Here is a 21,782-nt window from a genome sequence, read left to right as displayed (position 1 = left end):
ATGTAATTAAGTCTCTGCAGACCTAGAGCTAAATGAAGCCCTAAGGGAGGGATGGACGGAGGGAGGGATGGATGGATGGAGGGAGGGATGGACGGAGGGAGGGATGGATGGACGGAGGGAGGGATGGATGGATGGATGGATGGAGGGAGGGAGGGAGGGAGGGAGGGAGGGATGGATGGATGGATGGATGGAGGGAGGGATGGATGGATGGATGGATGGAGGGAGGGAGGGAGGGAGGGATGGATGGAGGGATGGAGGGAGGAAGGGAGGGAGGGATGGATGGATGGATGGAGGGAGGGAGGGAGGGAGGGAGGGATGGATGGATGGAGGGATGGATGGATGGAGGGATGGATGGACGGAGGGAGGGATGGATGGACGGAGGGAGGGATGGATGGATGGATGGATGGAGGGAGGGAGGGAGGGAGGGAGGGAGGGAGGGAGGGATGGATGGATGGATGGATGGAGGGAGGGATGGATGGATGGATGGATGGAGGGAGGGAGGGAGGGAGGGATGGATGGAGGGATGGAGGGAGGAAGGGAGGGAGGGATGGATGGATGGATGGAGGGAGGGAGGGAGGGAGGGAGGGATGGATGGATGGAGGGATGGATGGATGGAGGGATGGAGGGATGGATGGATGGATGGAGAGATGGAGGGAGGGATGGATGGAGGGAGGGAGGGAGGGATGGATGGATGGAGGGATGGAGGGATGGATGGATGGATGGAGAGATGGAGGGAGGGATGGATGGAGGGAGGGAGGGAGGGATGGATGGATGGAGGGAGGGAGGGAGGGAGGGATGGATGGAGGGAGGGAGAGATGGAGGGAGGGATAAACCCGAGTTTCAGTAGATTGCACAGGTTCACGAGGGTTCGAGTAGTGAAGGTTTTTGAGGTCCATGTCAGGTCAGAGACTTTGGGGGATGTTGCAGCTGAATGAGAACAATAGTTCAGAAATTAAAGTCTTCTAAAACGTTGTCCGTACAAGCAGACATGCTGTTTGTCTTTTTTCTGGTTAAACATGTTGTGATGCAGCCGTATCTTTGTGTTTTTCACGTTGTTGAATTTAAATCAAACCAGATATGTGTCTTTAAACCTGAAACGTAGCGTTTTTAGCTGTACTCTCAGTTCTGCAGCACACCGAAGCCTCTGAGGATATCTGTCTGAACATTTGAATAGAGTCCTTACATTCTGTGCTGAGACGAACTTTACAGCAGCTGTTCCCTTTTTATTATCTGTGAGGTGCAGAGGAAACACCAACAGTAGCTGAAAGACTGATTACCGAGAGTTTATTCAGAATAATGGACTGATTCTGTGCAGATTCTCCCAGAACAGTCTGCTCTTTGCAGTTAGGAGAATTAAACCAGACTCGTCTTGCAGCAGCTAACAGCTCACAACAAGCACATGATTATAGATTCCTGGTGTTTTTCAGGAGGAGCCAGATTTTCAGCAGCACAGGACAAAACAGTGACTGATAGCAGTTTACAGCCAACAAATAAAGAAAGAGGGTCCTGTTGTGCTACAAACATGAGAACAGACACTGCGCAGGCATTTACAGATAGTTTAGTCTTCCACGTTTGACTGTTTCGCTGTGGTCAGAAATCCAGTGTGCGCCTGTCTTCACACCTAAAAACACAAGTGTAACTCGTGTGTTATGATTCTAGGTCATGAATAAATATGGTTTCATATACAGTTGACCAAAAATGATCATAATTCTATTTTTATTTGTGCCAGTTTATTGCAACCTGGACTTCATCTGTTTGCTTGTTAAACATATTTCAAACAATACCAGTGTAGTGAAAAGGCGTTTGATGTTTTCCATCAATCCATCTCCTTCTGCTTAGCCAGTTCAGACTCATAGATAAGCAGAAGTCGAACACCAGTCTATCACGGTCTGCTATAATCGCAATGACAGTATCGACAGCTGCACTGCAGAGCCAACAAGAAGACAGCCCCCTCATAATGAGGGTGCATTTGGTGAAATGGGTCTGCTCTGGATCCTTTACTGCTGAAATCTGCAGGCAGGAAGAGCAACAGAAAGACATCCAGCACATGTGAGCAGACATCAGCAGCTGTTATGACAGTCACAGATGCAGCGTGAAAAAGGAGGCGTGGGTATGGTTGCAAAGCGGCTTGCAGATGTGCAGTCACTGTGAGCAGGTTAAAGCAGTGTACCGGCTGCTGCTGCGAGTTCTCCACAGTAACGTTGGGCAGCAAATCTCACTTTCACAGTTTTATTCAAACATTATTTTTCACACAGTCTCTGACTCTCTGTGACCGGCTGTGCTGCACCGGCTCTCAGACTCACCGCTGAGCATCTCGTGTCTCTCATCTGCTACAATCTACATGCTGTCGGGGGAGGGGTTAATTAGACGTCCCCAGCAGGTGTCCCACCCTCCTCATCAGACACACTGCTCTACCTCTCCTTCCTGCGACTGCGCCCAGAAACCACAACCCGCCTCCACAAGCCGCTTAAATAGCGTGCCCTGTATAAGACAGCCAATTAGATGCTTTAAAGGGTATTAGCAGAGCCATCAGCTGATGTGGGCTGACACCGAGGTCAGCTGATTTGCCACAGCTGAGTTGGCCTTCATGGTCTGCCTGAGCTAACACCAGGATCAGTGTTATGCTGTGTTTTTTCACGTATAAAAAGAAACTAAATGATAAAAATAGTTTAAAATAAGGATGTTGGGCATTTGACAACAAAGCTTCTGAACGTGCCCGACTCTGCCCGGAGCAGACACAGAACAGGCAGGAGGGATTTTGTTGTGAACACCTCGCTGTGGCCTCAGACGTGAGACGACTCGACAGCTCGGCTCCCACTTGTTGCTTCTATCTCTTTAAACCGTTGTGAACAGCAGAGAATCGGTGGATAGCGGTGCTGTCCTTCAGGTCACCAGCAGCTTCTTAATAGTTGCACTTAGATTTAATTCGCTGACTTTTTACAGACTTTCTACATGTTTTCACATAAGAAACAAAAATCTTATGAGCTCCGTTTGGCCAGGGTGTGTTTAGCATCTCCCAGCTTGTGGCTAAAGTTCAACCCAACCCTAAACCTAAGCGCTGCGCTGGCAACTGTTTGGATGTTAAAGGTAAAACTAAAAAAATCCAAATATTTCGTTGTTAGCTGCGCTGATGGCTGTCATATTGGAAACTTAAATGAGTCCTTCTTCATTGTGTTTCAAACTTTGGAGACAAGCTTTTACATCGAGCAGCAACATTTTCCGCCGCCTTTGTGTGTAAATCCTCGTCGCAGCCTCATTATCATGTTTGTGTCTTTCTGTGCTGTTTATTCTGTGAATCAAACAACTGGAAAAAGTCCTGCAGTCGTTTCCACTGCGGTGACTGTTGTTCTTTTAAGTGTAGGAGGAAAATCAAAATGTTGTTCCTGAAAGTTAACGTTACAAACATCCCAGAATAGAAACCAGATGGAGTCACGCGCTTAATGAGGGGACGGTATGAGTATTATATAAATGTGTGTAATGTTCGATGATTTGAACTGAAATGAACTCGCTGCGAGAGGAGCTCCAGCCCGAAGTTTAGGGGTGTAAAATGAAGCGGCGATGCACATTTAGCAGCTCGTTCAGACGCCGCTTCAGTAAAGGCAGTCGTGCTTAATGGAGTCGACGTGAAAAAAGAAGAAGGTGAGGTGAGGTGAAGGCGGGCGGAGGGTGCGACAGTGTTGGTTGTGGGTTAAAAATAGCAGGAGAAGTGCAGGAATTCTGATTCCCGCTGTTTTCATCCTCTTCTTCAGGTTTCAAGTGAACAAGAAGCCGAAGGTGTGGAGAGACTCGTTCCTGGTGGAGAGAGGGTAAAGACGACACATCACTGCTGCTGCTCGGGAAAATATAACACATAACAGTCTACGTTCAGTGCAGAGTGTAACACAGCAGCTGCTCTCACTGCTGGGAAAACATGGCAGCCAGAACTACTGTCCTGAGTCATGGACGTGCAGCTGGTGTCGTCCACCCGGTGGAAGCAGATCTGCCTGATGATATTTGGTTAATTAGTAAAAACTCATAATAACTCTGAGACAGATATTAATCACAGCTTAAACACATCATTAAGCTTTGATTCAGTCAAATGTTCTTCTAACGGAGGGCTAAAGGTTAACTTTTAAAAGTTTGTAAAGAACTCTCGAGTGAGTCGCTCGCTGGCTTCGTCTCCGTGGCATCGACCCCCACGCTCGAGGCCACCGAAGCATTTACACAGAAAAAAGCAGCTTTCTTGATTCAGACAGAAGAAATGCATAAATGTGCCAAAATAAACTTTTATTAACTTTGAATCATGAATTCATTAAACATGCAGATTTCCTCCCTGCTCGTGTTTTTACAGGAAGCTGCTCCACCAGGTCGTCGAAGGTAAGGAAGTATCGCAGGAGGAGAACTTCCTGCCCAAACGCCAACGAGTGAAAGACCTCTGTCAGAGAGCCGAGTACCAGACGCCCTGCCAGCAGACGGGACAGGTACAGTAAGACTTCTGATTCATTTACTCCTCGACTCCTGATCCTACTTCTCCCAAAGGTATCACGTTCCTTCTCCATCCTTGCACTACAATAGTCAGATTTTTTTATAATCTCCTGAATCCAATGACTTCACTCCTGATGTTATTATTGTACTTTTGATCTAGCTGCTTATTCCTCAATGCATTATCTTATTCCTCTCTTTTACTCTGGAATACCTTATTTTTCCTGAGTCAGTCATATGAGTTTCACTGCGTAGCCGTCCATGAAACCACTCAGAATTCTCTGAGTTTGCATCCACTGACTTCACTCCTGATCTCATTACGTGTCCCTGATTGCATTACCTTACCTCCAGTCTTAACTTTACTCCAGAATACGTTCCTAATTTTCTATTTTCTCCAGAAACCTTATTTCACTCCGTTCACCAAATTAATCAAATTCACTCATAAAATTATCAGTATTCCTATAAATTTGGCTCCATTGAACTTACTTGACTGTACTTTTGATCCCATTACTTAATTCTGATTGCAGTACTTTATTCCAACCCTTTGCTCCACACACCACACTTTAGATCAGAAGCAGGTTTGGAGCGTTCCCTTTCCTTCCACTAAAATGCTTTTTCTCTAAACTTCCTTCTGGTAACCCATTCCTGGTCCCATTATCACTCTTTTAAATGACTCTTATCCTTTTCCTTACTCCAGAATCCTATTCTGTGCTCCATTCTGCTCCCAATCCAATTAAATCATTCTTTCAAACCTTATTATTTTCCCAATATCCTCACATCCCATTTCTAACTTCTGAATCTGAGATTTATTCCTGATTCTACTCGTTTTTATTATTATTTCATTCACATCACATTATCACATTCACTCCATTCCTCAGTCATAATCCAGTAAATGTTCCTCTTTGGTAAATTGCTTTATTCAAGATCTCGTTGCTTTGTTCTGCACACTCCTATTTGCTATTTCTTATTTTACTCCAGAATAATGTTCTGCTGGGTCTCTCCTGATCCTGTTGTTTGTTTACAGCACACCTTACCACTTTATTCTAGTCTTCATCTCGTTATTTGAGTTGTGACTTCATCGTTTCGTTCCTCACTCGGGACTCTACATTTCTCCATCCAGTTATTTCTTCCTGATTCCATCATTTTGTTCACAATTGAACTGATTTACTCTTAATCCCTGTTTAATCCTCGTCTAATCACTTCATCCAGATGCTATTTACTCTCAACTCCATAACTTCCAGAAATCCGAATCCCATATGTTTAATTTCTCTGTGCTCCTAACTGCTCCTCCTCTGCCAGTCTCATCGTTTTACTGCTACGATCCTGTCGTTCACTCCTGATCCTGTGGCTTCAATCACAGTCTTATTGCTCATTATTCCTGCTTCGCTTTGACAGAACATGCAGGCTATAAAGTTTGCACTCTTTCCGATGCAGTTTTTCTTTGGTCTGTGCAGTCTTCGGTAACAAGCTGTTTTTGGAATAAAGATGGGAAAGCTGGGATGGCTACCGCTCCAATAAACAGAGACTTGAAAGAAGCACACACAAAGATGAAAAACCAGATGTCATCTCTGTAAACCAGACACATACAATAACTGCAGTAACGACTGGAACGACCAGAACACAATGGACTCGCTGAATGCTGCAGCATCAAAGAGACGTGGAGAGAATCGAGATGCGACAGCACAACAGAAACTTTTCTGCCAGACATTTAGAGCTGTGTCACTGTGTGTTTGTGTTCACGCTTGTTTGAGGTTAATTACACTTGTCGAAAAATCCCTTTAGCAAGTTGATTAGTCTCTTAGCAACAGAGTCTGCCGGCTGCTGGGTTGCTGTGATAAACAGCCCCAAGAAAACTGCATTTATGTGTGTGTACTTAATAATTCAGGCATTTGTCGCTCTTTAATAAGCGTGAGTGACTCAGGGCAACAGTCGCAATTCATTCGGGTCATGCTAATCTTCTAATGAACAACTACAGAGTCACGATGCAGCCGCCGCTGAAAGCAAAAGAAGACTCTGAATGTATCGTGCGTGTTTACGAGGCAATCGACGGCCTCTTCCCAGCCTCGCCTTTCCTACCTCACCCCCCTTCACTCAAAGCCTGGCAGGTTTGGTTCGTGCTGATCAAAGCAAATCCACGTGAATGTTTCGAACCCTCACAAGTCCTGAAGCTCTCTTCTCTCATCGTGCAAACACCTGTCCAAGGTTCCCTCTCGTTTTCAGAGGCACTCTGCCTCTTCTTCACCTCCTTTAGTAAAGTGACTCTTTTCATAGCTTCTATCAGGATCCTGCAGGAGCTGTCGGAGAAAACGGAACCATTGTTCTTTTGTTCTTTTTGGTTCCACAACAGCTTTCGAGGATTTTGTAGCCGGTGGCAGAGCGCAGTCAAGAAGCCAGTGTGATTTGTCCTAGAAACATTGTGTAATCAGCGTTTACCTTGGGATGATGTGTGAAAGGAACCTACTCATGTTTCAAACCTACGAACGCCACTCAGTGCAAGTCTGGCGTGTTGAAGCTCGGGTGTCGCTGGTTGCTACCCCTGGAGTATCACCGTAATCAGCGGTTTAAAACAAGCTCACGTGCATGTCACCTTATTTAATATAAGATTAGGATAATCAGCCAATCAGTGATCAATAGTCAATAATAGAACATCACTGCTGAGAGTTAACGGCCCGACCACAGAAGCATTTCAGGGTCTTTTTCAGTCACATGGACAGGATGGAGTACGAGGCCTTGTGCAGTAATGAGTATAAGGTGGAACTCTGCTGTCGGGCAAAGCGTCTGATTTATCTGCTGTGAGTCAAAGAGCTGAAACGAGCCTCTGCTTGGAGACTTGTGGACATTCTCCCTACAGACTGACTGAGGAGCTCTGAGTAGAGCTGCTGCTCGTAAGCGTCTGGAGATTTTGCTGTTTCACATCAGCTGTTCATGGCCCGATGTACGTGAGGATCTTTAGCCTCAATCCAAAATTTCATCGGCCTGAACAAATCAAAGCCTGACATCCGAGACCAGCAGCAGTCAGATGCTCAGTGTGATTACGGCGCTACACCGAACCAAGTGGACCAAACAAGGCCTTTTGTTAAGCGTGCGTGTTGTTGTAAATTAATTCTGAGGTAAACAAATATTTTTCTGTTTAATTTTGTGATTCGTGAACTTTTGTTGCATCTTTTGTAAGTTGTTGTATATGTGACATCACATCCTGCCTGAAGATAATCCTTATATGATTATCAGGATGCCGTTTCCCTTTTAACTTCCAGCTTTCAATATTCGCGTTAAAGTATTTATTTATATTTTATTTATGGAGCTTTTGTATACTAACATTTGATGTTGGGAAAACTAAACCGGCTCCTCTGAACTGTTAAAAATAATTCCTCGCGCTCGATTTTGTGTGTGCAGAAGTGGCAGTGTGTGGAGGACGCCACGGGGAAGCTACGGCTCTTCAAATGTAAGAATGAAGGAGGGGCCACAAGCTTCCAGAGGGGTGTGATTGGCCGTCAGCGTCCAATCAGCATCAAGTCTCAACTGTACCTTCCAAATTCTGGTGCCTGCGACTGCGATTTCCGTGACCTGCGACCTCTGAACCTTCGACCCTCCATGATGAAGCCGTTCAACAAGAAGCCTTTCTTCTCCAAAAAGAGTGAGTGTTAACGCTTCAGTCCACCAGGGGGCAGCAGTGATTATTAGGCATGCGCAGTTTGCCTCATGAAAAAATAATTTTGTGTTGGGTTTAAAATGGAAAACTGTTGAGTGCCACGTGTGAGCAGTTTAGCAGCTTTTCTGGAATTCTCTGATTCCTTTATTAAGTTTCATCCATAAATCGCTTAAAAGCCTAAACAGGTTAAAGGTGCGATCAGTGGTGGGGTTTGTGTCATCATGCTGCTCGCGGCGTCTGCAGGATGCGAAGGGATGATTGGATACATTTGGATGATGCGTTTAAAAGAGTGCCAGGACAAGATGATTGTTGTTACTGACTTTACAGTGGTTTCATTGTTGTGGATGACTGGTGTACGCAGATGTTTTAATCCCAACGATTAATAATTCAAACGAGCACCTACACACCGACACGTTGGAATCATCACTGTGACCAAGTCTGACAAACTCCTGCAGATATGACACATTAGTGCCGGTCATACTCACAAACAGACGAACCTCTCACCAAAGAAATGTCAGAGCTTTTGGAAAATAGTACCAAAATGTTTTTGCATGACACTTATTTGCAGTTTTTAATTTTCCAGCTGCTGATTGCTGCTGATTTGAAACTTTCGTTTTTTTTTTCAGCGTAGCTGTCGCTGCTTTGTGGTAATAAGTTTGTCATGAAACAGGAGCCGCGGTTCATATGAGATGATACGAGCACTGCTGTATGTGCTCAGAGAGAAAGACGGTGTATAAAGTCCTCAGACGTGTCAGCTTTAGATCTCTTTCACTCCTCTGATTGACAAACTCATCTCGCCAGGATGACACGTTTGATGGCAGGTTTGAGGCGGCTCAATGCGGTCGTAGAGGAGTGCACACTCTTGTCATGGTTTGGATCTTTATCTCTGAGTTCAGCAGTGTGTTTGGCTGACCTCAAATGTCTGAGGACAGCACTGCATCACCCTTATGGTGGTAGAGATGCAGATATTTGAGGTTCTCCGTCAATGATGAGCTTTAGTTTAGCCATTACTGTAACACTGAGGCATGTAAACGTGTACTTAGAGACTGCAGGAAGTGGATTTTATTGTGTAGGGCAAGAGCAGTGTGATGATAAACTTCTTATTCTTCTCAGTGGTGATATTCGCTGAGGTGATGAGCTTAATTGTGTTTGTCTGTCAGAGTTCAAAGCCCTGAAGAATTACTCCAGGAACCGTTACAGCCGCTCTCTCTCCATGACGAACAATTACCCTGGAAACCAGAGCCTGGCAGGCTGGGATCAGCCAATGAGAGACGAGTCTGAGGACGAGTTTAGCGGGATGGGAGGAGATCCCAACGCCGTGGTCACACCCAACTCTGTCAAAGTCACTCACCGGTCAGTAATGCTTGTTTTTTTCGTGTTATGATATGATGCTCTTTAACCAAATACGACTGATATTAAATCTGTTTTCCTGCAGATGTTCCATCCTGTCTAATGCAACAGTGAAGTGTGACACGGGAGTGTATCAGTCCCTGCAGGCCTGGAAGGACCACAAGCTGCATATCGACCACGAGGTAACGTCCTTCTCACGTTTCTGTAAAAGCCACACAGCAGTACGAGTTAGCGTCTCTGCACTGTTGGGACCACAAACTGTATGTGAGGTGGACATGAAGCGCATTAAAGGAGCATTCTGTCTGACGGCCTCTTCTCTTCTGTATTTGATCTCTGACCTGAGGACACACTTTGCTGATGGTTTTGCTTTCTTTCTTTTTAAGTCTTATCATTTCTAACCTGTTGGTTCTGAAGATTTTGGACCTGTTAGAGTCAAAAACATAAAGGAAGGCACATTTTAGGCCCGCCCTACCTCGTGATTGACAGGTCACTATCACTGCTTCACGGTGAGATCCATCACTCGCTTGTGACTTCCGGGTTCAACAAACTAAGCTGCCAACAACCAAAACACTTCACAACTTTAGTGACTATGAACAGATTTTAAAACAACTTTTTTAAAGGCTTTAATTTAATCTAAACTTGACCTTCTCCAAAGGTAGTGCTGGTACCTAAACCCTAGTCTCCTGCTTAAAGGTTTTTTGTGAATTACCCCCTGAAGCTCTGGTTTATTTAGTGATATTTCCACCTGAAATAACGTCCCACAGTCACATGCAGACACAGTAGTGCTGAGATGTTGAATCAGTCAGTGCGCTCTTGTCCCTTTAAACTGAACTGTCCTCGAGCTTTGAAGCTCCTGACTCAGCTTTTTCTGAAAGGTGGAGGGAGGATGTTCATAAAGTGCTTGAGCCGCTCCGCTTCCCCACGATCCATCTGCATGTTTGATCAGGCACAGATTTTGCACCGTACGCCCGACCTAACAAAACCCTGGGGTTGTGCATGTGCGAGGCAAGTGTCGTGGAGTCGGTTTATAAAGCAGCAGAATAATCAATCAAATTAGTCGTCATGTATAAAAGTAAGAAAACAGTCCAAATTAACTCATTCACTGCCATTGACGTCTATAGACGTCAATTACGTTTCCAATGGGAGGGGCTAGAATACAACCTCGGGCAGCTTGTCAGTGAACATCAGACTGCTTGAAATGTATTTTTCACAAAAAGCTCGTTTTCTCCCTTTTTGTGGTCAAAACAGGCATTTTTGGTGGAACCCACCTCTCTTCTACAGCTGATTACTAAAGAATGGAAAATGGTAGAAACAAGCTTTTTTTTTTTGGATGGAAGAAGAGAGTCTGTTCTTCATTTTGGTAGGTTCAGCGTTTATATGATCATAACACACAGTTTTCTGTGGCTCTTCAAAAATGAGTGAAAATGCTCAAAAACCCTGGCAGTGAATGAGTTAAGCACAATTTAATGGGAAAGGTTAAACACAGGGCACATTTAAAAGTCAGTGATCGCAGTGATTACACCAGTGATTACACCAGTGATTACACTGTTCATTGATCTGATCCTATTCTAGGTGCTGGGATGTGCAGAGTGTGGATAACATTAGCAGCCCTGCCTCCTGGCAGGTTAGCGTTTCCGTGTCTGCGCAGACTGTAGCTGCCCGCTGTTCCGGGTGAATGATTCTGTGACAGATAACTGAGTCTGCCGGGTTCCTCTCTCTCTCCACCTCATTGGTTTACAACTTCCTGCTACAGACTGGGATGCTGCTGTCTGCTGGACTGCAGCCCCGGCTCCTGTCAGGTGTGCACAACACGGTACACCTGTCAGGTAAACCTGGGAGTTGTAAATGAATGAAATAGGACTAATTGGTTCATCCAGCTAACAAGATCTGCAGCATCTAGGCAACCAGTCGTGCTCACCCAGCCAATCAAAACAGTAAGTTAGAGAGTGAAAAAGACTTACAGCAGTGACGCTTGTTTTAAAAAGTTTGGGATGTCGCTCTAAAAATCCCAGCTCACACCCGACGCCGCAGAAGTGAAGTAAGTTTAAGGTTCTGCAGAATATTATTAGTGGCTCTGAATGATACCTGTGACATTCTCTCAGATTGAGACTCTGCAGACGAAGATAAAGAACCTGAGAGAGGTCAGAGGTCACCTGAAGAAGGCCCGCCCCCAGGAGTGTGACTGCAGTAAATATCTGTAAGTAGCAGAAAAGTGCACGCCACAGTTTTAGATTCATGCATGTGATTAAACGCGATGTGACGTTTGTGTTTCTCAGGTACAAATCCAAACTGAAGAACAAACTGAGGTACAGAGGAGGGAGTCTGCATCCGTTCAGGTGAGACCATTGTGGCGATAAGCCAGCACGCTGTGTTTTTACATAAATGGCCCTGGGCAGCTACATCCTACAAGCTTTATCTGTGTGTGTGTGTGCGTGTGCGTGTGCGTGTGTGTGTGTGTGTGTGTGAGCAGGAAGGCCGGGGCTCGGGACAAGAAGGCGTGGCTTCTAAAGGAGCAGAAGAGGAGGAAGAAGATGAGGAAGATGATCAAGAGAATCAGAAACAATGACACGTGTTCAATGCCAGGACTCACCTGCTTCACTCATGACAACCAGCACTGGCACACGGCGCCGTTCTGGACGTGTAAGAGCCACTGCTTTACTTTGTGATGATCATCACAACCCTGAGCGTTTCGACATCACGATGTTTGAGCTTTCGATCGTTGTTGTTGCAGCCACTAAAAGAGTTTGCTGTGATCTGTGTTTGTGCTGTGCTTATAAATAACGCCATCAAAGTGCTGTCCCAAACCGAGAACCACACTTTCTAAAAATCTCCTCGTTCTTCGGGTTTAACCAGCACAGCAAGAAAAATATTGTTAATGAATATGTGTGTGTTTGTGTTGGTGTGTGTGTTGCAGTGGGTTCATTCTGCGCCTGCACCAGTGCCAACAACAACACGTACTGGTGTCTGAGGACCATCAACGAGTCCCACAACTTCCTGTTCTGTGAGTTTGCGACTGGCTTCCTGGAGTACTTTGACCTCAACACAGACCCGTACCAGGTACAGAGCAGTTTTCTGATTTTAGCTTAAAGGTGTTGATTTCCTGCGTTAGCTCGCTGACATGCTTCCCATGACATAAATGCTTCCCAAAGTCCCAAACTCTAACCTCATTGTGGCTTTAACCCTCAAGCAGGTCTGTGAAAGGGAGGGGGGGTCTAAAAGTCAAACTGGTCCTCGTGAAAAATATGTGGTCATGTTCTATCTCATCATCATCTTTAATCTTCGGTTTCCTGTGAGAAATGACTTCACTCACACAATCGTGTTGTTCTCAAGAAAGCTGCAGTCTTCTCGTCTAAAGCATTCAGTGAGTGTTACAGCCGACCTCTACTGTGCGACCGCCTGTGTGTGATACGTTCAGGAGACATCTGGAAATGAAAGCTCCAAAACATAGCCTGGGTTGCCTCAAGGCGCTTTATATTGTAAAGTAACCCCCTGTGAACAAGCGCTTTGGCAACAGTGGGAAGGAAAAACGTCCCTTTAACAGGAAACCTCCTGGGAAGGCCATCTGCCACAACCAGATTGGGGTCAGGAGAGAAAGACGGGACAAAAACACACTGTGGAAGAAGTTAGGGATGAATAATAACTAATGATTAAATGCAGAGAGGTGAATAAACACACAGTGAGTGAAGAAGAAGCACCCAGTGCATCATGGGAATCCCCCAGCAGTCTACACCTATTGCAGCATAACTAAGGGAGGATTCAGGGTCACCTGGTCCAGCCCTAACTATATGCTTTAGCAAAAAGGAAAGTTTGAAGCCTAATCTTGAAAGTAGAGATAGTGTCTGTCTCCTGAATCCAAACTGGAAGCTGGTTCCACAGAAGAGGGGCCTGAAAACTGAAGGCTCTGCCTCCCATTCTACTTTTAAATACTCTAGGAACAACAAGTAGGCCTGCAGAGCGAGAGCGAAGTGCTCTAATAGGGTGATATGGTACTACAAGGTCATTAAGATAAGATGGAGCCTGATTATTTAAGACTGAAGGTTTTTCAGGGAGCTTTTAGGAAGTCCTGATAATAACAAATTACAGTCGTCCAGCCCAGAAGTAAAAATGTGTAAACTAGTTTTTCAGTGTTTCCCTGAGGCACGATGTTTCTACAGGTTTGCATATTTCTTTCATTTATAAATGACACACATTCAGCCCGACAGTCACACTCACAATGCACGCGTCCAAGAAACTTGCATGACAGCAGAAATGTGGAGTTCCTGAGGCCCCACGGCTGTTGGGCTGATACACCTCATCTAATTTACCTGAACACAAACCACACAAACTACCGCCTCTCTCTTTGTCTCCTCATTTCTGCTTCCAGCTGATAAATGCTGTCAGCTCTTTAGATCGGACGGTTCTCAATCAGCTCCACGTGCAGCTGATGGAGCTCAGAGGGTGCAAGGGACACAAACAGTGTAATCCTCGCACGCGCTCAGTGGAACCAGGTAAGACAAACACACACACCTTGGACAAACGTCATTCATATAGCTGCTGCTAAACAGCACAGTTTTTATTACTCTGGAACTGTTTCACTATTCTTCCTCAAAAATATGAAGACTGTCAACTTTAACTCCAACGCTCAGTTGGAGCTGCTGTACTTCTGCAATTCAGACAGCAGCTTTATGCATTTGCATATTTCCACCTGCAGATGTGAATGAACAGCATTTGTTCCCTCAGCAGCCTCAGAGCCTGTGCTCTGCTATACTGATGGCTGAATTCACTTTAATGCTGGTTCACTGTCGTGGGGATAGAGATGTTGTTGCTAAGGCAGCTTTGAGAACATAAGAAATCTTCTCAGCAATGAAGTTTTCTGCGAGAGAAAGCAGCTTCAGGGTTCTTTGTTCTTTTTAAAAAGGTGCAGAGTACGTCAGACCTGTTCAGCCAGTATTCATGGAGGCGTGTCTGTGCTTCCCACAAAATTAGCCTGGATTCAAATTAAGAGCCAGTGGCTGCAACACTGCCTCAAAGGTTTTAAGCTGTTCAGGGTTCCAGCGAGATGTGAACTTTCTGAAATTTAAAATAAAGATACAGGTTTTAAAATTTTTAAAAAGCACGGTGGTTCGAACTGTTGCCTCACAGTAAGAAGGTCCTGAGTTCGATTCCAGCATCAGGCTTTGGTCTTTCTATGTGGAGTTTGCATGTTCTCTCCAGGCACTCTGGCTTACTCCAAAAGTTCAAAGACATTCAATTAGACTTTGACAATAAAAGTTCAAATTCTATGTACAGTTGCTTACACACTGAAATTCGGAGTTAGTGGGATTAGGTTACTTGGTAATTGCCCATAGGTGTAAATGGTTGTCTGTCTCTATGTTAGACAAGTCTATCCCTATCCCATGACTCCTGGGATAGGCTCCCTGAAAAGGATGAAGCTTTTAAAATTGTATCAGAAGAGATGGAAAGATGCATTTATAGTCAATAGCAATGGGCCAAAGTTAGAGCCCTGTGGCACTCCATTACTGAAAAAGGTGAGCATCAGCAGCAACTTAACGCTTAACTTAATTCCAGCTTCTCATTGTGACAAGTCAACAACAAACAACATTATTCGTCACATACACAATCATACAGAGAAATGCTTTGTGTCCGAGCTGCACACAGGCTGCAGACGCAGCCTCGCCATTCCAGGGCTTAGTTTTAGGACCCTTACTGGATACTGGGTGGGAATCGAACTTGCAACTCCCACTCCAAAGGTGTGTGGTCTTACCACTACACTGCAGTGTGTGTGTGCATTCAGATGATCCTTGTCAAGTTGAGTGATCACATGATGCTGCTGTACTTGATGATCAGGGACAACAAAATACCTCATCACAAGTGGCCTTGCCTTTGCTCATCAACCAATCAAACTGTCTTTTCAGCAGGAGGCCGGGCACATGGCAGCTTTCATGACTACAGGTACACACACACACACACACACACACACACGCTCGTATATAATGTTTTTCTGCTCTGAATGCTGCATGATTTCCTGATGGAGCTGAGGGCTGCTGGTGGTGAAGCAGAGAGAGAGTGTGTGTGTGTGTGTGTGTGTGTAACATGGTGTGTGTTTGTTGCATCAGGCTGTTTGAGAGGAGGAAGTGGCAGAGAGTCAAGAAACCTTCATCGTCTCGAACCCTGTGAGTCTTCCTCCTCATTTTCCTCTTCATCTGACCTGCATGCCGCTTACTGCCTTTAACTGTGTGTCTGTAACATACAGTAGAGATGTGAATAAAAATAAATAAATACAGTAAAAGCCTTAGTTGAGTTAAACAAGCTGGTCTCCTCGTGCACCTCTGGACGGTTCTCAGCTCAGCTGAAGTCTCGGCCTGTCCACCTGCACTTGAAGTACACAGTGAGGCAAATGTGGCGAGTAGAAGCACATGACCGCTGTCCTGGTGTGGAGAAATGTGGGCACGCACCACAGTTTGGCTCATTTCATCTGAATGTTGTTCCTCAGACACTGGAGGACATTTCCAGCTCCACTTTGACAGGCTCAAATATCACACTGAGCTATAACCTCACACTGGAGTGAGCTTCAACCAGAGCCCAGCTCTCGCTAACAACAATGATCTTTCACAATAAATTTAAGCCAGTTTGAAACAAAAGTTCATGTTTGCACTTAGTGTCACTGCAGGACTTCAGCCTTGCTGAAAGAGGTCTGCAAGTGGCTGACAGGATGACTTCGAAGGGTCGAAGGTCATATGTCTCCTTCAGGTCTCAAAATAACTTCCAGCTGTTATACTAAAAACAGACCTGAGAGTGATGGATCAACCTTTACTGATGCTAATAGGTTTTTCTATCCAAAGGAAGTGTAAATATGACCTGAATTTCAAAATAAAACACTGCCGGTGGAAATGCTAACTGATGTCTGTTTGCGTCCACATGAGTACTGAGGAGTGTAATTGTTACCAGCAGCAGGAAATAACTCATATGATGTGTTAGATGTTCTGGTTTTATCAAAAGTGAAAGCCTGAAGGTGCAGAAACCTAAAAGTAGAGAGTGTAATTCATTTAGTGACTCGTGCTGTTTGGCAAACAACCTTAATAAAGCGCGTTTGTGTCTGAGCCGCCTCCTGTGCTGCTGCCTGCATGGCCTCTCTGCTGTAACTACTGTAACTCACACTCTCAGTGCAGACACACAACTGTGGTTCAAGTCTGACAGTGTGTGTGTGTGTGTGTGTGTGTGTGTGTGTGTGTGTGTGTGTGTGTGTGTGTGTGTGTGTCCAAACAGGGGTCCGATCTGGGATGGATGGAAGGGCTAAACCTTTATATTGGTTGAACTCCACCCACATCAGCTCGAAGGTGGAGGGCGTGGTCGTCAAGACATCATCACCAATTGACCACCACGGCTCCGCCTCACCTGTCAGCCAATCAGCTTCTTTAGTCTATGTGACATCACCAGGACCTCCCACCCTGCCGCTCAGGGAGACACTGGGACAAAATAGTCGACGCACCCCTCCACTGGGTGCTCCCGCTTCCTCCTCTTCCTCCCTTGACAAGGAGGGGAGCACCATGTGGAGGAGCAAGAAGAAGGAGGAGGATGGGGATGAGGAGGAGACAGAGAGGTAGACGAGGAAACCGTGATTGTAAAATAAAAGCAGGCTTGTTTGAGGAAAAACGTTTTGCTGTTTCACACCACCGAACATCAATCTGCTGAAATTCTATCTCTTCTTATCGACTCCTGTTTTCATCTCGTCTCTGACAGAAATCATGTTGCTTCAGGTGTTCATTAAGCACTCTTTGATTTTAATCAGTTTTTTTCAGACACCAACGCTGGAGCGTCTGTTTATAAAAAAGTTTCTTTTCTCCGTTTTTTTCAGCGACTCTGTTAAAGATGGAAAAATTCAGATAGATGTTATTTTCCCATTTTTGTCTCCAGTGAGAGAACAACACAAACAGCTTCTGCCGTGATGAAATAAATGTTGTGTACCAACCTCTTAACTTTATTTTTGATACATTTTCTTGCTATTACACTATGTTGAAAATGGTAAATTGGTATTAATAACAAGAAAATGTTCATAAGGAAATGTTTGTCCTTGATACAGGAAACTTTGCTTGTTCCACAAAGATGGAATAAATTAAAAAGAGGAAACATGTGAACCCACTATGAGGACGAACATTTGTATTTTTTATGGCTTTACAGTTTTTTACAAAATATAATATAATAACCTAAATCATAAATATCATAAATACTGAAAGCAGATGAAAACTGTCACAGTATAACCAGAATTTTGTTTCCACAATAATGAATAAATAAGTAAAACAAATTCACATCTCTTTAAAACAAGAACAAATATTTTAACATATTTTTGAAGCTTTGGGGGGAAATGTTCCAGCTGCAGTAAAAAACTTTTTACATGAGACACATTGTTTCTGACATTTTTATCATATCTGAGTTTTATAAGAAACAATGACATGAATACTAAAAGCTCTTGGAAATGTGAAGTATTTTGAAATTTACATTATTGTCTGACACATTTCCTTAGGGGGGAAAATTGGTATATCACAATAACAGGAGAATAAAGTCTGATGAGATTAAAAAGTAGTGAAACTTTGTTGTGACACAATATCCTGAGTCCGTCATTATTGATCAGCTTTTTAAAGGTAGTAGAAGTTTTGACATATTTTCACATTCTTAGAAAAATATTGTTATCACTTGATTCATCTTCAAAACTCAGTGGAAGAAATCTAATGATGACAAAAGAAACCATAAATAAGTGTAAACCAGTATAAAAGAACTTTAGGCTGTTTTCATGATATGAAATAAAACATTCAAAAGGTAAAAGTATGATTTTAAAGCTTGTTGAAATTTAAAAAAAAAATAGTAACACATATAATCATAGTTTCACTCTGATTATGTGAAGTTTTACAAGAAACATTGTTAACATGCTGACAGCTGGGTTTGTGTTATTCAATTCAGTTCAGTTCTATTTACACAGCGCCAAATCACAGCAACAGTCGCCTCAAGGCGCTTTATATTGTAAGGTAGACCTACAATAATACATACAGAGACAAACCCAACAATCATATGAGCCCCTATGAGCACTTTGGTGACAGTGGGAAAGAAAAACTCCCTTTTAACAGGAAGAAACCTCCAGCAGAACCAGGCTCAGAGAGGGGCGGGGCCATCTGCTGCACCGGTTGGGGTGAGAGAGAATTATAAAATAAAACATTTCATTTTCATGTTATTTTGACGTATTTATCAGTTTTTTCCTTCTAAAACAATAAATCATCTCATCGTAAGGAGAAAACAGAGAGTACATCCAAGTACGAATTGGTTTTTACGATGTTGCTTTTCATGGTTTCATGGGCTGTTAAATCATCTGTTTGGGAATAATAGCCTTCAAACAGTTATTTTATTATTATCATTGTTTTAAACTAAACGTGAAAGATGGTTTTAAAGGCTCAGTGTTTTGGTGGTCAGAAACCTTCATCAATGAACTGCACGGGGGCATCACTCAGACATGCATGCCTGCTAATTACAGCTAATTAACAGGCTGATAAAGAAGACGAAAGCACAAATCTCTCAGAAAGTCCTGTTAGAGTTAGAGAACTTGTGTTGCAGACACATTTTAGTCTGTAGTGACCTTGGTCGTCGTTGGCCAACCTTTGATTCCATCTTCTAATAACGATCTTATAAATGTAGGTCATCAAACTATTTTCAACACAAATGGACACTTTGTCACTGCAGTAAGAAACCTGCCATATATGTCTCATGTTTACATTATTACTTGTAAAAACGGAATCTCATGATAGCAAGAAAAAATGTCAAATATAAAAATGAGAAGTTATTTTTCTATTGAAACGTTTTTGTCATAATTTAGTATAAGAAAGTATTTTAATCTCTGATATTCTGATCATGATGAAAATGTATTCGTGTTGAACCTCGCAGTGAAGAGGCTCGCCATTTTTACATAAGTATAGAAATGAAACCACCTCTTCCTCCTCCTCCTCCTCCTCCTCCTCAGGTGACCTCCCAGTGGCCTCATTTGTTCTCCATGTTCATATTTAGTCTTTCTAACCATCTCTGAGGACTTTAAAGGACCTGCTCTCCCTTTTCCTGTTGTTACTAAACGGAGACTGAAGCGGACGCCACAAACTTTCACGCCGACCACTCTGACATCACTGCTGATGCAAATGTGATGTTGCTTTTTTCCCCTTCGCTAACTTGGGTGTCGGTTACCGTAGTGACCGACAGCTTTATTGATGACAGAGCTACAGTTGTACTAACCTGGTGACTGACTACAGTTCCCATGATGCAATGCAGCAGCCCCGAAGTGAAGAACATGTCAGAGTCAAAGAGAACAAGCGAATGAATGAAGCGAGGGCACGGTGATGACGTCATCAGGTCTGGAAACAAAGGAGAGTTCACGGAGATCTGGTTCGGTGTTTTGGTTTTTTTAACGCTTCATCGTCCAATCACGTTGTACCTACACACCTTCCTTTTGGTTCAGTTGTTTCGTCCGCTCAGCTGAGTTTTAAAGTATTTTTTTTCATCTAGATCAACAACGGAACATATAAAATGTAAATTGTAACTGTAGAAAAGCACGACTGGATTCACACAGGAAGTCAAAACATTGAAATCATGTATTTTTGAGTTTCCACGTCTGAATATTAACGCTGAGTGTTGAGAGAAGATCACCGTCAGTACAGCTGGACAGGAAGTGATTTCAGGCTAAGCCCAGGTTTCTGTCGGTGTCCCCTCAGATACTCTGGCTCTGTCAGATAGTTTTCTTACTTGCATCTGGTCCCGCTTGTGTTTCTTATATTTCCCAGAATGCTGTTCAGCTGTTCGTTTTATTACTGCAGTGGACCTGTTCTGCGTTTCAGTATTTTCTGTAACATATCAGCTATCCAGTATTGGATGTTCATATTAAACATGGCCAAAGTTCAAAACACAAAGGTCAGTGTGTACAAATAATCACCGCGAGCGCTGGGCTTCAGACTCTCAACAGTCAGTTTCAGCCCATTTTTTCAGTGCTTGGGTCTGTGTGATGTCATAGAGAGGAAATATCCCTAACATTGTCATCGCAGGCACAGCCTCACCCACCTGCAGCAGAAACAGCAGAAATCTGGATTGTAGGAGCTAAAACAGGCAGTGAACCGAGCACCACGGCCCTGTTTGACATAAAGAAGGATTATTTTGAACTTGGACTCAGGAAAAGCTGCTCCAGAGAGTCCAGGGCTGAAAATGTGGAGCTGGAAATTAGCAGAACAGATGTCGGTGAACTCGGTGATCCAAATTATTCGTGACCTATTATTCCCTGAAGTTAGCAGTCATACGTTATAACAGTCTGTGTAATATCATTTTTTAAAAAGTTTGGATTTACTGTATATGGAGTACCGAACAGCTCAAGGGTCAAGAGGGAGAGCACACAGTGACCTAACATGATATCACAACACCACAGTGAGACCACTGTTCATTGGCTAATCTGGGCTTTTAGAAAAAAATCAACACATTACATCACGTTAATGTCATATCAGAGTTGCCATGATGATGAGTTCTGGAGGTGATTTTCTTCCTTCCTGTGTGAATGCAGCTGTCACTCTGCTGTCTGTAGACGTTTTTTCTTTCTTTCTTTAACCCCAAAGTGTATTTTGCTCTGCGGTGCTATTTGCTGTCTAACAGATATCTAGGAAAAACCTTCTGGTTGTGTTTGAATGTATTTGTAAATGTGTAGGCGTGTCTTCTGAAGACGCACACGAGAACCGGACCGATGTGGTCCAGCTGAGCCTGGACGGACGCGCACATACACACCTTCACTTTATCCACACGCACGCACACACACGCACACACACACTGAAGGACAAACTGCAGAGCACTTTGATTGGAGGATGCAGGGGACGAATGAACCAATGGAGGGTTCGTGGTGAGGCATGATGTAAAGCTGCCATGTGCAGCCAGTTAATACTGATCTAACACACCTGTACAGTCACCCACTGACCTGTGGATACAGTGATTGGTTTTAGTTTGTGAATAAAGTGTTGAATGCCAAACTGTGCCTTTTCTGTCCAAAGTGTTTTTGTCTGCAACCTATCCCAGAATTTGGCTACTGAACTGAACATGATATATAAGTGACTTAGATAACTTCTACGTATCCCACGTAGACCGCGAAGGCTGGGTCCTCCGAAGGATGCAGGCCCTGAATTGAGACACGGCTAAAGATCCCAAGCACTGCAGCAGATCTACAACAAAATGTTGCTGCAACGGCCCAAAGTTCAGACATGAACCGGACTGAAAGGCTGTGACGGTATTTTACGGGAGCTGTGCAGAAACCTGAAAGAACAACATATAGAGGAGTGGACCA

The 21,782-nt window shown here is 44.0% G+C and overlaps 1 protein-coding gene across 5 annotated transcripts in view; it reads left to right on the top strand.

Moving 5' to 3' along the window:
- The window catches only part of LOC308407532 (extracellular sulfatase Sulf-2-like), a gene marked incomplete at its 3' end in the record, with an annotated part of 108,892 nt that extends 87,416 nt beyond the window's left edge, over nucleotides 1-21,476 (top strand). The window contains exons 13-25 of one of the 5 annotated variants that reach the window (XM_080899235.1): nucleotides 3,750-3,806; nucleotides 4,331-4,460; nucleotides 7,855-8,095; nucleotides 9,271-9,463; nucleotides 9,546-9,642; nucleotides 11,563-11,657; nucleotides 11,737-11,796; nucleotides 11,931-12,100; nucleotides 12,375-12,517; nucleotides 13,824-13,947; nucleotides 15,358-15,391; nucleotides 15,556-15,612; nucleotides 16,706-21,476. In XM_080899235.1, the coding sequence (XP_080755361.1) occupies nucleotides 3,750-3,806; nucleotides 4,331-4,460; nucleotides 7,855-8,095; nucleotides 9,271-9,463; nucleotides 9,546-9,642; nucleotides 11,563-11,657; nucleotides 11,737-11,796; nucleotides 11,931-12,100; nucleotides 12,375-12,517; nucleotides 13,824-13,947; nucleotides 15,358-15,391; nucleotides 15,556-15,612; nucleotides 16,706-16,736 (1,432 nt within the window). Of the gene's footprint in view, nucleotides 1-3,749; nucleotides 3,811-4,330; nucleotides 4,461-7,854; nucleotides 8,096-9,270; nucleotides 9,464-9,545; nucleotides 9,643-11,562; nucleotides 11,658-11,736; nucleotides 11,797-11,930; nucleotides 12,101-12,374; nucleotides 12,518-13,823; nucleotides 13,948-15,354; nucleotides 15,392-15,555; nucleotides 15,613-16,705 lie in introns of those variants that run through there. The other 4 variants (XM_080899234.1, XM_080899237.1, XM_080899236.1 and 1 more) reach the window with 4 other exon arrangements.
- Between the last annotated feature and the right edge of the window lie 306 nt (nucleotides 21,477-21,782).

The sequence above is a fragment of the Rhamphochromis sp. 'chilingali' genome (assembly GCF_963969265.1).
Source record: "Rhamphochromis sp. 'chilingali' genome assembly, chromosome: 12".
Lineage (NCBI taxonomy): Eukaryota > Metazoa > Chordata > Actinopteri > Cichliformes > Cichlidae > Rhamphochromis > Rhamphochromis sp. 'chilingali'.
Note: the sequence above shows the minus strand (reverse complement) of the source record. Positions and strands in the feature narration are given on the sequence as shown.